At 32.9% G+C, this 16712-nt stretch overlaps 2 protein-coding genes across 2 annotated transcripts; one reads left to right on the forward strand and one right to left on the reverse strand.

Moving 5' to 3' along the window:
• Positions 1-4641: 4641 nt before the first annotated feature.
• LOC118029603 (protein ACCELERATED CELL DEATH 6) lies at positions 4642-11039 on the forward strand. The gene is made up of 4 exons (XM_073406622.1): positions 4642-5290; positions 5523-6091; positions 10628-10708; positions 11016-11039. The coding sequence occupies exons 1-4, from the start codon at positions 4642-4644 to the stop codon at positions 11037-11039; spliced, it is 1323 nt and encodes a 440-aa protein (XP_073262723.1).
• Positions 11040-15834: 4795 nt separating this feature from the next.
• On the reverse strand, positions 15835-16592 carry LOC118029599 (heavy metal-associated isoprenylated plant protein 28). The gene is made up of 3 exons (XM_035033503.2): positions 16587-16592; positions 16361-16439; positions 15835-16190 (listed from the first exon to the last, which is right to left on the reverse strand). The coding sequence occupies exons 1-3, from the start codon at positions 16590-16592 to the stop codon at positions 15835-15837; spliced, it is 441 nt and encodes a 146-aa protein (XP_034889394.2).
• Positions 16593-16712: the final 120 nt, after the last annotated feature.

Here is a 16712-nt window from a genome sequence, read left to right on the forward strand (position 1 = left end):
ATTCTCTGTAGAATCAATTGTAAACAACATTCTCGTGGGGTATGCTGGTTGAAAGTGCATGGCTTGTTGAAAATCAGATGACAACCCATTTGCCCCCAGATTTTGTGGATTGAAGGAATTTACAAGCATAGGTTCAGGCTGAGCTGTAAGTGTTGCTTTTCCGGATTTATCTCTCAAGGCCTGCTCGAGTAGACTAGTAAGCCTTGCGACTTCTTCTTTAAGATTGTCCACCTCTTTTTGATGTTGGGCTTCCAACTGGGCTCTTTCTTCGTTTTCCATTTGTCTTTTCTCGAAAGGGTTTATTATATGTAGGTTTCAAATGGGAACCTATATTTCAACCTATAAATGTAAATCATGCAATTTATGCAAAAATGTTGATTCAATTAAAAATGTGTATGGAATGCAGACATGTCCTTCACGGGATGACAACCTAATAGGAAGATCCTAATTGTTGAGTGCATCAAAGGGTTGGTCATTATCTAGTTTCAAAGGGTCTCTCGCATGCTCAGTGATCGTCCATGAAAGGTCGATATGAGGCTTACAAGTAGTGTGAAAATAGAGGCCCTGAGTAATATCAGTTTGGCATATCAACCACTTCCAAGTAAACAATCAAGCGAGAGTTGGATGGTTTCACGAGTCTTACCCAGGCTAAAGCCATTGGGGTACCGTTACTTTCCCACTTATCCTAGATTTTCGGGTGTGTGCTCTCAACGTGATGCATGACAATATAAACATGGATGCATGCTAAAGCAATAAATTCAAGAAAAATAAACAAATAAACATAACATAAAAAACATTATAACAATTGATAAACAAAATGCAAAGCTTAGTTCATTAGTCCCCAGTGGAGTCGCCATTCTGTCGCACCCGACATCGCGGCGGCTCTAAAAATTAATTTTTTTCTTTGGAAAGAATGGATTTCTGGCATCCTGTTCTTTAATGTGGATATTCTTGTTTAAGGAGTCGCCACCTAGTATTACGGTCACTAGGAACCCTAACTGGTCAACAAAGATTCTATGGTTCGGGACTGGTTACGTAAAAGGGAAGATATTATCACCCCTTAAACGTCCTGCCTGAGGCAGGCTGCATTGCTGGTTTCGTCTTGAATTGCTAAATGTTTTATTAATTTATGTTATGAAAATTTGCTTATAATATTCCTGACTCTGGCGCCAGTGAATATTTAACTACGAATATTTCCAACTCTGGCGTTGGTAAATATTACGTAGCTATAAAAATAAATTTAAATCAGTATTATTATTTTTTATTCCCGACTCTGGCGCCAGTGAATAAATAAATAATAATACATTTTTTTTTATGCACATGTTTTTTATTTTTTCTAACTAAATAAAATTGAATAAACGAATAAAAATAATATAAATTTAAACCGGTATTTTTATTCCTAACTCTGGTGTGTTAGTGAATAAACCAATAAATTTACATTATTTTTATTTATGCATACACATTTTTTTTCTGCCTCTTTTTTATTTTTCTGTTTTTTTTGTTTTTGGCTGGGCCGGGCTAGACCCGGCCCAGCATATGATTTTTGGGCTGGGCCCAGCGCAGCCCACATGGGCTGGGCTGGACCCAGCAGGCCTGGCCCGGTCACTGGCCCAAGCCAGTGACCCGGCTGGGCAACATGAAGCACGCGTGAACGAAATCACGCGTGCATTAGCTGCTAAAGAGAATTAATTGACAGTGTACAGTAGGAAGTGAATTAAAATGAAAAGCGGTGAAAGAGAAACTTACTTACCTGGCTCTGGATACACCGAAGGCAGCAGCAACAATGGTTCTGGTCACGGTGGATGCCCTCTGCTTATGTTCGTCCCTTCTCAAGAAATAACAAAAGTGGCTGCTGAAATTGGAGCCACCGAAGAAGAGGTCGAGAGCGTCCCCTTTTGTTTTTTCAAATGCTGTTCGTTCTTTTTCCCGTGTCTTCGCCTGTGTGTCCCTGTTTCTGGCTCCTCTTGCTTCTTCTTCTTTCTTTTTTTTTTATCTCTGTTTCCAATCTTCTCTCGGTCTGTTTTTCCTTTTTTCGTCTTGCTCTCACATGCTCTGTCTTTTTCTGTTCTTGGCTCTGTTTTTGGGTTGATTTTTTCTTGTGCAGGGATGAAGATGATGGCAGGGTTGATCTCTGATTCCTTTCTGCCTTTCTACCCTTCTCTCCGTGTATTTTTTTTTGTGTGTTTTTGCTTTGTTTTGCTCTGCTTGTTTCCTCACTGATTTTCGGTTCTCTCCTTCGTTGTTTTCTCTGGGTTTAGCTTCGGGTTTCCTCCTCCTTTTTGTCAATTCCTTTCTTCCCCTTTTATAGAGCTCGAGCTTCCCCCTAAACCAATCCCATCTTTGCAGGACTGTTATTCAAATCACGAGCGGGATCATAGGCAAGAGACGTGGTCCACGATCGATCGAATTTGTTGCAGATCTTCGGCCTCCTGAACCGGGATGGAGAAGACGACCACAGCTGTTTCTAGCAACGGCGACGTTTCGAAAAAAAATGGGGATTTTCAATTAGACCCCTGAACTTTGGACATTTCACAATTGGACCCCTAAACAAATAAAAATTTCTTTTAATTTTGCCCTTTTATTGGATAAATTTCAATTAAATCCTTAAATTGGTGCACTGTTTACAAAACAGTCCTTAATTCCTGGATTATTTCAATTTGGTCCTTAATTAATTCTTTCAATTTTGCCCTTTTTGGATAAATTTCAATTAAGTCCCTGAATTTATTTAATTAATTAAATCAAAGTTTAATTAAGTCCTCAAACTTATTAATTCTTCTAATTTCATTAATTAAACTAATCCAAAATTTAAATAAATTTCCCAACTTATTAATTCTTCAATTTCTAACCAAATTATTCTCAAATTTGATAATTCCCTCCATGAACTTTGAATTTATGTTGTTTTAACCCCATTCTTAAATATATTTTTATTTTTATTATTTGTTCAAAAATTGGGTTATGATAAGCTGGACCACAATCTCCTAATCTTCAAGTCCAAGATGTTTTAACCATTTTTTCTCAAAATTTTATTTTTTTTTATTTTGAAATTAAATTATATTTATTATTTTTGAATTATTTTAATATGCTGATATTAAAATTAAAATTTTAAAAATAATAAAAAATATTATTTTAATATATTTCAAGAATACTACAAATACATGTGAAGTACTAGAAATTAAAAAAAAACTTGTAAAGGATGCTTTTGGTGTGCCCCCCACAAATTAAAAACTAAGCTTCTTTTTTTTTAAAATGCATCTTCGATTTTTCGATTTCTCAATTTTGATAAAGCAGATGTAACTTTCCGGCAGGGCAAAAGAAAAGATATTGCGACAAAATATGAAAAAGGAAAATAAATGTAATTTGTGGTTCTTAACGCTTTTCCTTCCTTTAAATACCGAAGAAATCAGCAGCTTGTGATCAGTTGAGGAGTGGAATCACTGCCTTTGAGCCCTTCATTTGTTTACTTTTCATTTAGTGAGTTTTTCTAAGCTACAAAATAGTATGGATCCTGTCTTGTTCAAAGTTGCAGAAGCAGGCAATATCGGTCCCTTCGAGAATTGTCAAACCTGCCTTGATCAGTTATTGACACCAGACGAGAACACCATTCTTCATGTTTACTTGAAAAACCAAAGCAGTGAACCGGAATTCACTGATTTTGTTGATAAAATTCTTGAAAGGTGTCCACCACTGTTATTTTTAAAAATGTTTTTTTTTTAAACAAATCAAACTTATGTTTTTATTAGTATGTTTCATTAATAGTTTTAATGTATTGATTTTAAAAATCTAAAAAATATTATCTTAATATATTTTTAAATAAAAAAATATTGGCTCTAGACGCGTCTATGCCCAACCCTACATTGGGCTGGACGCAACCACGTTCACACCCAACCCCACGTCAATTTTTTTAATATTATTATTTGTGTTAAAAAATATTATTATTTTTTATATAATTAATAGAATGAATATTAAAAAATATTATCATTTATGTTATAAAAATATTATTTTTATTATAATTAATATTATAAATAAAATAATTAATAAATTTTAAAAAATATTATTATTAATATTTAAAAAATATTATTTTTTATATTATAAATTTTTACAGTATTTTTTTTTATAAAAAGAGAATCCGCGGACATCCAACTATTATACACTAACTCCTGCATTTGTCTAGTGGCTAGTTAATGCAGCCACCAACCTGATAGTAATTTGTAGTAGTACAATCTTGAAATGACATTTTAAAACACTTCAAAATTAAAATATGTGGTTCCAATTAAAAAAATGAAAAGCCAACCAGAACAAAATAGACAATTGTGGTATAATCTGTGTTTTTGCTCAAAAAGTGAAAAAAAATTTGAATTTGTTTTTGTTATAAATTAATTTGTTTTTGTATTTTTAGATATTTTTAATGTGATATATTAAAAATAATTTTAAAAAATTTAAAAATAATTATTTTAATATATTTTTAAAATAAAAAATATTTAAAAAAACATCTATCGCACACTTAAATACTCCTAGCTATTTAAGGTAATATCAGCAGCTTGTGATCAGTTGAGGAGTGTAACATCTTACCTTTATGCCATAGTGATTTCTCCTCCCCTTCAATTGTATACATTTCATTTAGTGAGTTCTTCAAGCTACAAAATGGATTCTTCTGAGAAAATGAATAGCATCATCTATATGGATCATGTCTTGTTCAAAGCTGCAGCTGAAGGCAATATCGGTCCCTTTGAGAAATATCAAACCTGCCTTGATCAGTTATTGACTCAAGACGAGAACACCATTCTTCATGTCTACTTGAAAAACCAAAGGAGGGAACCGGAATTCACTGATTTTGTTGATATAATTCTTGAAATGTGTCCACTATTATTCCAAGCCAATAAGAAAGGTGAAATCCCACTCCATTTGGCAGCAAGATATGGTCATTCCAATGTGGTAAAGGTCCTCATTGACTGTGCCAAAGCTCTACCTACTGATCCAGAGAGCGGAGTAACAGAAGCAAAAAAGATGTTGAGGATGACCAATGAAGAGCAAGATACAGCGTTGCATGTGGCAGCTCAAAATATCCAAGCCCAAGTGGTGGAAATATTGACAAAAGAGGACCCTGAGTTTTCATATTCCGCCAATGTTCATGGAGAAACTCCACTTTATATTGCTGTTTCCATTGCCCCGAGGTGGAGCAAAGTACGAGGAAAGGTAGTTGACGACATCTTAGGAAATTGCATTTCAGTGGACTATGGCGGCCCTAATGGTAGAACTGCCCTACACGCGGCAGGCAGGGTGGGAAATCATGGTAGGCTATTGTGCTCAAGTCTAGAGAATTAAATAATTTATATATATATATATAATAGTGTAAACTATAATTTAAAAGCCACGTATATTTGATTTTATATATCCGTGTTTGCTTCATAATTAGCTTTTTTCAAAAAATAAAATAACTTATACCACTAAAATTATTTGTGAGTTTAGGTATTGGATATATAGTAATACACATAGACTATGTGAAATGTCTGTTGTTCATGAAGGAAAACATTTATTCATTGTTTTGTTGGTTTCCGAGACAGCAAGAAAATTGTTAGAGAAAGAAAAGAAATTGACGAAAACAACCGACGAGAACGGCTGGTCACCACTTCACTACGCTGCCTTTTATGGCTCGTCTGGTACACTGAAAGTATTACTAGAAAATGATGCGTCCGCGGCCTGCATTGCTGAAACAGAGAAGAAGAGAACAGCTCTTCACATTGCTGCCATTCAAGGACATGTAGGAATAATGAAAGAGATTGTTTCTGGATGTCCAGCTTGTTGTGAGCTAGTTGATAACAGAGGTTGGAATGCCCTTCACTATGCTGTGGCAAGTAAAGATAGCAAAGTATTCGAGCAATGTCTGGAGATTCCAGTACTTGCAAGACTTAAAACCGAGAAGGATGAGAAAGGAAACACGCCCTTCCATCTAATTGCTGCTTTAGTGCGCGAGCAGAAGCAATGGGCACGTGTTTTTTATCATTACTATTTTGATGAAGGGAAGATATATGCTCTTAATAAGCAACAACTAAGCGTCGAGGACATTTATGAAGGAAATTTTGGAGAGATACAGGTAATCAATCCTCCATGAATTAATGCATCCACATATATATATATATATATATATATATATATATATATATATATAATATGAATCAATTTCTCGATTTTGAAAATTATTTATATCGTAGTACTAAATATAAAAATAAAATAATCTGATTAACTTAATAATCTTTTTTTATATGAAATGAAGTCATTTTATTGATTTTATTAAGTTTTTCATCTACAATAACAGACTATGCATATAAATCGCATGTAACTGTTTTATAAAAACATATATTATTCAATAAGAAAACAAAAGTAGTTCAAATGAAAGAAACAAAATACAATTAATTAAAATTTTAAAAATCTAATAGAAACTTAATATAATCTTAAAAGCAATTAAGGAGAGTAACAATAAACAATAATATATTGAATTGCTAAAAGGAAATTAATTATTTTTAAAACCTCTTTAACAGCATAACATAATCTTACAAGCAATTAAGTCCTCCTAGGAAATTAATTTTAGAATGAAATGATGTCGAATTAATGGTATATAAAATTAAGTCCACATCTTAGTTTTCTTTTTGAGGATAATTGGGCTAATGTAAAACATGCGGTTTAATTGCAATCAGATTAGTTTTTGTTACATGCTAATATACAGCAACAAAAAGGATTTGATTGCAAACAAATTAGTTGTGGAAACAAAAGCTCGAAAGTTGATATATGATATATGTTAAATAGCTAAAAATGATGGATTATTTGTTTAAATTATTAGATTGAGTTAGTTTTTTAAAAATAGTATTACAATTTTATTGATCAAACAATTATAAATTCAAATCTTATTATTTATATTTTAATTAATAAAATTTAAATACAAGATAATATGAATAGAATTTAAAAAAATTTCACTTTAAAAAATTATCTAGAAAACAATAAAAATTATTTTTAAAACCTCGCTTAACATATTTGACTCAAAATATATATTTTTGCAGAAAGAGATCTTAGAATCCCTTGAAGATGTTGGCAACGGACCGATTGGTCGCAGTCCCTTTGTTTTGAGAAAGAAAAACAATGATGAGGAAAACAAAGAGGAAGAGGAAGCTTTGAGTAAAGCAAGAGAGTCTCATCTAGTTGTTGCGGCGCTAATAGCAACGGTAACATTTGCAGCAGCATTCACCCTACCTGGCGGTTACAAAAGCGACCGAGGCACAGCAATTCTAGCTAAAAAAGCTGCTTTTATAGTGTTTGTCATCTCAGATGCAATGTCGTTGGTGCTCTCCATTTTTGTTGTCTTTATCCACTTTTTGATTTCGTTTATTCATGGTTTTAGATTGGTTAAGAGACAAAGTATAAGTGAGGAAGCCACTCTAACATTATTTAGGGTTGCCATGTTGTTGACCATGATTGGCATGGGGACAATGATTATCGCATTCATCACGGGCATATACGCGGTTCTAGAACCTTCCTTGGGGCTTGCTATCAGCACTTGTCTCATTGGTCTGAGCTTCTTCTTCCTTGTGCTTTTGGTCTTTAGGTTCATTCTCAAGGATATAGAAGATAATCAACTCTAAATTTTTTATAAAATAAAAATCAGTTGTAATTTCCTTGTATATCTTGGGTTAAGGATCAAGTGATAGGTGAGGATACCACTAGTGTATTATTTGTGTTTGCCGCATTGTTGACCATGATTGGCATGAGGACAATGATTATCACATTCATCATGGGCACATATGTGGTTCTAGAACCTTCCTTGGGGCTTGCCATCAACACTTGTTTCATTGATTTGAGCTTCTTCTTCCTTGTGCTTTTAGTGTTTAGGTTCATTCGCAAGGATGTAAAAGATAAGACATCCTAGTAAAATAATCAATTCTAAATTTTCTATAAGATAAAATTAAGATGTATTTTTTAAAACATTCTTATTGTTTTTGAAAAAAATTGGTGACGTCATATGTTCAGAAATCATGTGGTTGGTTGCCAAATCAGTTGTCAATTTTTTTATTTATTATTGTAATGGATGTGCAATTGTGCATCACAAGTCAAGTGATTAAAAACTCTGACACTATTTATTTATTTATTTATTTCATTTTTCTATTCATGACTAAAATTAGGGACAGATAAATTTATTTTCCAAGTACAATTTGCTTTGATGATTTGTTTATTAATCAAGATTGTACTTCTAAAGTGTTTGTTTTTATATTTAAAAAGTATTATTGAATTTTTATAATATTTTTTATGATTTAAAATCATATATTTAAAATAAAAAATAAATTATTTTAATATATTTTTAAATAAAAAATATTTTAAAGAACAACTCTTAAGCACAGCTTATTCTGAAGAGTGGAATATGCCAAGTTTCGTTCTTATTTGGCTCCTGTGCCAGGTAGCTAGCTTTTTCCATGAAGTGCATGTACATGACAAACCAGACTGCTCTTGAGATACAAATTCATGGGGAAATAGTTCAAGACATTAGATACCAACTAGTTACGGGTAACATTCCAAACTAAGTTGTAATGTAAAACAAAAAAAACAAGAAGCTATGAATCTGTGGAGTTGAGTTTTGATAGCATAAAATTCTTAAATTCAAAATTGAAATGATATTGGTGTTTGTATTTTAAAAAAAAAAACGAATTAAAAATATTTGAATTAATAAATCAAATGGTTAATCTAATTAAAGGCTAAAACAGTTGGGTTATTTTATTTTTTTTTGTAAAAAATAAAAAACATAAATGCAAATGTAAATGTAAATATTTAATCTAATAACATGGTTGCTTTTTGTTTTTTATTTAATTATATGAAAATAAAAAATAAATATTCATTAATAAAGATAGTTATTTGAATTCTTGGTAAAAAAATTATATTTTTAGTTAAATTTTTTTTAATGTTAATTTTTTTAATTTGAAAAACAAATCTTTTCTAATAGAAATAAAGTTTATTGGATAAAAAATAAAGAAAACTAAAATAGAAATTAGAAAAATTGAATTGATTTGAAATAAAGAGTGAACAATGTATCCAATCAAAACTCCTTGGCATCTCAGAAAAGAGTGTGTGTGAAGGAGGAGTGCATTAGGTAAATTGCTAATCCTATCGCACATAGATTTCATCTTTTGACGCTTAGCATACATGTTTGCAAACATGGGTTTTGGAGATAGGTGTTCCGTTTGCAAGTGAAACCGAAAAAGACACCAATTTTGATTTAAAAAAAAAAAACACTTATCTGAGTCCCTTTCTGATCCACTTATGCTGTATGTCGCATGTGTGCGGCGTCGTGGCGAAAATATCAACCCTTAAAATCTTGGTATTATCTAAAAATACATGGAAAAATAGAATGAGAGTCGCCATCTAGTATTTTGGTCACTAAGAACCCTAACTGGTCTTAGAAATCGAGTACGGAGACTGGTTGCGTAAAGGAAAGGTATTAACACCTCAAATACACCATATCTAAGGTAAACTGCATTGTTTTATTGTCTAATAAAATCTAAGGTCTTGTCATGTTTTCTAGTTGTTGGTTCATCTATGGTTTAAGAAAAGTTCTCCTCGGCAAGGAGATTTTTATCTTATCGGGTAAAACCTAATTGTTCTGACGTCATCAAAAGAATTTAATATCTTAAATACGTCTTACATATAAGGTCGTAACTCTAGATATTAAAAGAAAACAAAATAATTTTTTTGGAATTTTTTGAAATATTGGCCTAGTTCTCGTGACTCTATTAAACTGGTTATTAAAGCCAAAATGCATGCTAATACATATTTTTAAAATTTTATTTGTTGTATTCAAATACAATATGATTTTTTTTTTTAGAGACTTAGCCGTATGCATGAAAACACATTTTTTATTATTATTTTTTTTAATGTTTTGACAAAAACCAGCTATTTTAATATCATATTTGTATCTTTACAGTATAAAAATACAAACCGATATTAATTAAAATATAATATAAAAATTACAGAAAATCACAGAATTTTTAAAAATAATTTTTGAATTTTTTTTGGCCGGGCCCGGCAAGCTTAGCCGGGTCACTGGCCCAAACCAACTACCCAGCTGGATTCATTCCCGCCAGCATGTGTGAATAAGTCACGCACGCTTGCTACAGCCACCATGTAATTAAATTCTAGGTGCACAGTGTTTTGTGCATTATCTTGCAAAGCTGGAGTTACCTTGAACTCAAGCAGCAATATGTTTTGGCCCTATATTTTCCCCTTTTCATTTGCTTTTCCTCCGGTTCCTCTGGTTCGTCATCTTCTTTTGTATTTCCGTGCTACTGGTATTCGTGCTACTGGTATTTGTATTTCTGCAGTTTTGAAAAAGGTTCAACAGTCCCTCTCCTTTGCACTAGTTGCAGACGAAGAAACAGTGTGAAGGGCCGTTCCAACACTGCTTCCTCTCCTTCCTTTCTTCACTCTGCCTCCTCGTTTTTTATTTCTGCCCCTCTGTTTCTCCCACCTTCTCCTCTGTTTTCTTCCTCACGCTTTGCCTCTCTGTCTCGTCTGGTTCTCCTCCTTTATTTTCCCGTTTTCTTTCTGTCCCTGCTCTCCCTTACTCTTCTTCTTTCTCCTTTCTGTTGTGCAGTGCTGGTGCGGCTCTGATGGAGAATGGCAGTGGCTGCTGGACGAAGAAGATGATGAGCTGAAAATGGCGTTGGCAGTGCTGGTGCGGCTCTCTTCTTTTTTCTTTCTGCCCTTTTTTTTTTCGTTCGTCTCCCTCTCTCGGTTTTCTTTCCTCTCTTCACTGTACTCTCCCTTTGTCTCCTTCTTTTTCTCCTCTCGTTGTCTCGTTGCCCCCCCTCTTCTTCACTGTCTTTCTTTGGCTTTTATAAGCCAGGGAAAGCCCTGCGGTGGTAATGGTTGCCTTGTAATCTGGAGACTGCGGGATAGGAGCCATAAAATGTGCCCCTAATTGGAGCAATTTGCTGCAAAACATATCCCTATTTTACTGCTAAAAACTGGTTTCTTTGAAGGAGACAGTGAATAATGCTCTTTAAGGAAAAAACGCCGTTTCAAATTTTCAAAATGAATATTTTCGATTGGGTCCTCGGCTGTTCTGACAATTTTGTAACCAAGTCCCTCGGATGAGTTGTAATTGGATCTCTTGATTTTATATAGCGCCTTTTCTGGTTTGATTCTTGGTTTTCGATTGTTTCAATTAAATCTTTAATTGGCCATCAAACTTTAATAATTATGCAATTAAGTCCCTGATTTGGCCAAATCAACTCTTCAAAATTATAATTAGACCTCAGAACTTTAATTTCTTCCAATAAAAGTCTAAATTGACTTCAAAATCAATTTTTCTTGCAATCAAACTCTCCATAAATTCAATTAAACATTAGATAAAATTTAATTGAGTCCATAAACATTTGATTTTGAATATATTTTTTTTTTAAATTGAATTTTCTTTATCAACAAGACTCTCATCAACTAACGATAAACTGTCAAATTCCAACCCTTTGCATTTTTAAACTTCCTCAATCAATTTTTGGCTATTTTTCAGCATTCCAACATCATTTTCTCGCTCCTATTATTATTATTTTTTAATTTCTTTTGAATATATTTTTTTTGTATTTTCTTTTTTTTTTTGTGGGAACTTAAAAATGGATAACAACACTGTATAATATGAGGCAGTCTTTACCCCCACCACTTCAAGAATTTGATAAGAAAATGAATTGTAGATTTGAATTTTAAATTCACGTTTTTATTCTTTAAAAATTAAGTATATATTAAGTTTCTCCTTAAAATGTTTAAATAAATAGAAAATCCTATCTCTATAAAAAGAATTTAGAATTCAAAATCATAAAGAAAACTAACATAAAATCTTAAATAAAATAATAAATCCAAAAACAATCTAGAAAAAAACAACAAAATTAGTCTAAGCAGAAACTTTTAGGACTAATTTTTGAAGATCTAATAGTCCTGACATAGTGGCTTTCCAAAAAAAAATAAAAACTTGTAGAATCTTTTAAAAAAATTTAATCTCAACCAACCGTCAAATCTCTTATTATTTCCATTTAAAGCCACTACGTACTGTAGTATAGCATAGCCATGCATCTTCTTAAACCTAGTGCTATCTCAGTACCCGTTTATAAAAATATATGTTAAATTATCCAAATAGTCTGCTTGTGATAGATTCTTATATACATTGTCGCACCCCCTAAAAATTAATAATTCTCTTTCATCAATTGCGGGTTCGACTGGCGAATTTTTTTTATTTTTGGTTCTTTGGAGTCGTCACCTAGTATTTCGGTCACTAGGAACCTAACTGGTCTCAGAGATCGGGTACGGAGACTGGTTCCGTAAAGGGAAGGTATTAGCACCCCAAATACGCCTTACCTAAGGTAAGCTGCATTGTTTTATTGTCTGATAAAAAAACTAAAGTGTTGTTGTGTTTTCCTAGTCGTTGATCTGTCTATGGTTCAAGAAAAATCCTCCTCAGTAAGAAGATCTTTTATCTTATCGGGTAAAAATCCTAACCGTTCTAACATCCATACCAAAATTTTATTAATAATACTTAGGAATATGTTTTACGTATAAATTCGTAATCCCAAATACTAAAATAAAACAAAAAGATTTTTTAGAATTTTTGAAATATTGGCCTAGTTCTCATGGCTTGAATAAACTGGTTATTAAAGCCAAAATGCATGTTAATACATATATTGTTTTGAAAATTTTCTTTGTTGTGTGAAAATATGATGTTATAATATTTATGTATATATATTGGAGAGACTAGGCCGTATTTTAAAACAAAAACAATTTTTGGAAAATATTATTTTTTTATGCTTTGGCGAAAATCAGGTATTTTAATACTGAGCTTGTATCCTTACGGTATAAAAATACAACCCAATATTAATCCATTTTGATAAAAATATGCAGAAAAATCAACAACATTTTTAGGGACTTTTTAGAATTTGTTTTGAAAGCAAAAACATTTTTTATTCTGAAAATCTTTGATATTTTGACGAAAAACGGGTATTTATAACACTGGTTTTGTATCTTTACAGTATAAAAATACAAACCAAAATTAAAAAAAAAATTTGACAAAAATATGCAGAAAAATCAACAATATTTTTTTAAGATTTTTCAAAATATTTATTTTATTTATTATTATATTTTATATATATATATACATATATACACACATATATTATAACATATTATAATATATAATATATATAATAAAAAAAAAATTCGGGCTGGGCCGGCCCAAATAAACGGGCTGGCCCAGCATCCTACGGCCCAGCGGGGGGGAGAATTATTTTTCTCCCCCCCCCCCCCGCCTCCTGCATGTTACATGCAGGAGGCAAAACAGCCCCAACGAGAAGAAAAACAATGCAGGGGGGGGAAAGAAATGTGCACCTGGCGTGGAGGCGATTGCTGGTGGAGCTGTGGTGTCGCCGCGGTGTCGTGGCCTCGAGGACGGCGGCGCTGTGACTGTTCCCAAGCGGCGGAGAAAAAAAGATTTTTCTTCCTCATCCCCTCTTGTTTTTGTTTTCAGTATTTCTCTCTTCTCCTTCCTTTCTCTTTGTTTTCTGTTTTCTTTGTTTTGTTTTCGGTTTATCCCTTTTCTTTCCTTCTCTCTCTCCTTGGTTCTCTCTCTCTCTATTCCTTTCTCTTTTTTTTTTTCGTTTTTCTTCCCTATTTATAGGGGCAGAACCGTGGGGGACCATGGGGTGTAACGGCTGGTCGGCCATTCTTGCTTTCGGTGGTGGTGGTGGGGACGAGGAGAGAGAGGCGGGAAGTTTTGAAATTTTTCCTTTTTTTTTTCTTTCGTTTCTGTTCTGTTGAAACGGGGGAGGAGGAAGATGAACAGTGTCGTTCAAAACGACACCGTTCTGATCTTCCTCTTTTTTTTTTTTTTTTTTTAATATATATGAAACGGCGTCGTTTTGGGTAAAACGCGCCGTTTCATTTAAATGGCTAAACTTCAAATCAGTCCCCCAAATTCGGTCCCCGCCCCTCTTGTTGTCCGCCTTTTTCACTGTGGTCCTTGGCCTCTGATTTATGCAATTGAGCCCCTAATTGATCAATAAACTTTCAATTTCTTCAATTAAGCCCCTGAACCGAAAAATTGCAACCCCTTCATTTACGCGCCTCTTCCAATTTGGTCCCTGGTTTCGGATTTTCTTAATTAAATCCCTAATTGGCCCTTAAACTTCAATATTTATGCAATTGAGCCCCTGATTTGACCCAATAAATTCCTAAAAAATATATTTTGGCCCCAGAACTTAAATTTCTTCAAATTAAAGCCCAAATTGACTTAAAAATCAATTTTTCTTGCAATCAAATCTTCTATAAATTCAAATAAAAATCTAATTAAGTCCAAAAAAATCCAATTAAGTCCATAAACATCCAAATTTGGGCTTTTCTCCTCAAAATTCAAATTTTCCTTCTCAATAGGGCTTTCATCCTTCAAGAATATACTGTCAAAAATTTAATCCTTGTATTTTTGAATTTCTTGACCAATTTTCTGACTGTTTCCTGAGCGCTTCTGCCTTCTGTTATTTTTTCTAAACTCTTTTGGCTATTTATTTTATTTTTTCATGGGGACCCAAAAATGGGTTACAACATACATGATCAAAACTTCAAGTTTTCACAAACCTTACTATATCAATTAGGTAATGATTATCTGAATTGATAACTAAAATCTGAATGAATTAGATTTTGGTATTCAAAATTTACACCCGTCAAGTTTTGACTTGATAATATTTTGGGTTTGAATTCAAATGTAGATAATACCAAAACCGGGTTTGAATTCAAATATAGATAATACCAAAACCTAGCCCGTAAATACCTATCACCATCCCTTTACAAAGATTAAATGATAAATGAAATAATGTTTTTCCACAATATTAAGGAAATAAAAAATTAAAAACTATAAAGTCACAAAAAGTCTTAGAATATTTAGGAAATAAAAAAAAAAGTTGGGTATTAATTGGACGAACATACACTCATTTGTATACTAAAAAATAAAAGGGAGTTAAGTTCCACACTAGGCTGAATCCTAGTTAAAACCCATCTCAATTAGATGAGAGGATTCCTGGTATCATATCTGTTGAGTGGTGACGTTTTCATCCCTAATTTTTATGGGGTTCTTGGGTAACATAATATCAGTCCTTTGTCTCTAATTATTTTGCAAATTTGATCCCCAATCTAGTTATAACTTTCAACGAACTGACCACAAGAATTATCAATTGGATTTGTCAATAAAAAATTTGCTTAAGAACTTAATTTCTCATCTGAGTCCACAACTAAAGATGACAACAAAGTATATTTGAGGATGAAAGGATTAGATTGATAATTCTTAGATACATTCTGGACCAAATTGCTTAATTATGTAGTTTAGGGACACAACTCAGAAAGGGTAATAGCGAATAAGTTAGGGGCGCACATGAGAATATTATCCCCTTTCTAAAACATTCCAAGGCATCTCTTCTATGGAAAAGATTTATTTGAGTGTGTGGAGGAGTGCATCCTCATCCTATCCGAATGATATTAATGTTGATCAAAATTTTAATTGCAATCGGTGGTGATTTAGTTTAGTAAAAAGAAAAGATCAATGGAGCTCGATTTTCTCAGCAGACAATACCTTGCCTCGGGCACAAATCAGAACAAAACAATTTATAAGTTGCAAAATGATAAGGAAAAAAATTAAAGGCATTTCTTGTCTATATTTTATAGCTTCATGTGAACAAGGTTTAACAAAACATAAAGTGAAAAGGAAATCAGTACATGTAAAACAAACCAGTATAAGTATATATATAGTAAGAATAATATATACTATGTTGTTCACATTATAGAACAACCATGAGGGTTTTCATCGCTGAAAACTGCTCCTGTCTGGTGGTTAAAGATGGAGGAATGCATTGGATGATGATAATAACCATGATCGTTGCTATCATATCCATGCTTGTAGTAATTGTAAGAAGAGGAAGGTTGAGGAGCATGGTAAGTAAGTGGACCGTTAACTTGGTCTTGGTTATAGTAATGGTCAGAATAGCTATCATGATGTGGATTGTAAGGTAATTGCCAGAGCTCAGCCCTTCTTCCTGTCTTACGAACTGTCTTTAGAACCTTCTTTTGGTCAGCCCATCCTGTGACCGTCACCTTTTGCAACCCCATATCTATATCTATGTCATCTATGCCTGTGTGTGTATAAGTTCAAATACAAAAGTTTAAGATATAGTCCAAGAAAATATGGCCAAAGAAAACCTTAAAAAGAGAGGAACAATGAAAATAATTTATGAAAAAAAAAGGGATGATTAAGATGAAAATTGTCGCATGCATAAAGTTTTTATTGGAGGTGATTTCTTACCTTTGACTTTTTCCAGAGCATTTTTCACCTTGCTCTCACATCCAACACAATCCATATGCACTCTCATTTCTATGATCGACTGAGTAAATTACAACAAAAATTTTCAATACAACTGTGCCATTCTTTCCTTTCAGTTGTAATATGATACGAGAAAATAGTAATTAATAGAAGACTCTTATTAATTAACCTACGGTTAATTTCATCCACTATATGTATACATGCTTACCGCCATTATAACTTCTGTTGCTGAAGCCTGAATTTGATTGTGGAGAAGAACGATTGAGTTGAAGTGTATGATAGTATGAATATGTCAAACAAGGTGCTATATGCTCTCTATAAATAGAACATGTAA

Source organism: Populus alba, chromosome 19 (assembly GCF_005239225.2).
Source record: "Populus alba chromosome 19, ASM523922v2, whole genome shotgun sequence".
Classification (NCBI taxonomy): domain Eukaryota; kingdom Viridiplantae; phylum Streptophyta; class Magnoliopsida; order Malpighiales; family Salicaceae; genus Populus; species Populus alba.

Coding starts and splice junctions, on each gene's coding strand:
- LOC118029603 (XM_073406622.1), top strand. CDS start 4,642: ATGGATTCTTCTGAGAAAATGAATAGCATCATCTATATGGATCATGTC. Junction 5,291..5,522: donor AGGCAGGGTGGGAAATCATG/GTAGGCTATTGT, acceptor TTGTTCATGAAG/GAAAACATTTATTCATTGTT. Junction 10,709..11,015: donor AAATGGCGTTGGCAGTGCTG/GTGCGGCTCTCT, acceptor GTTTCTTTGAAG/GAGACAGTGAATAATGCTCT.
- LOC118029599 (XM_035033503.2), bottom strand. Junction 16,191..16,360: donor TGCTCTGGAAAAAGTCAAAG/GTAAGAAATCAC, acceptor ATACACACACAG/GCATAGATGACATAGATATA.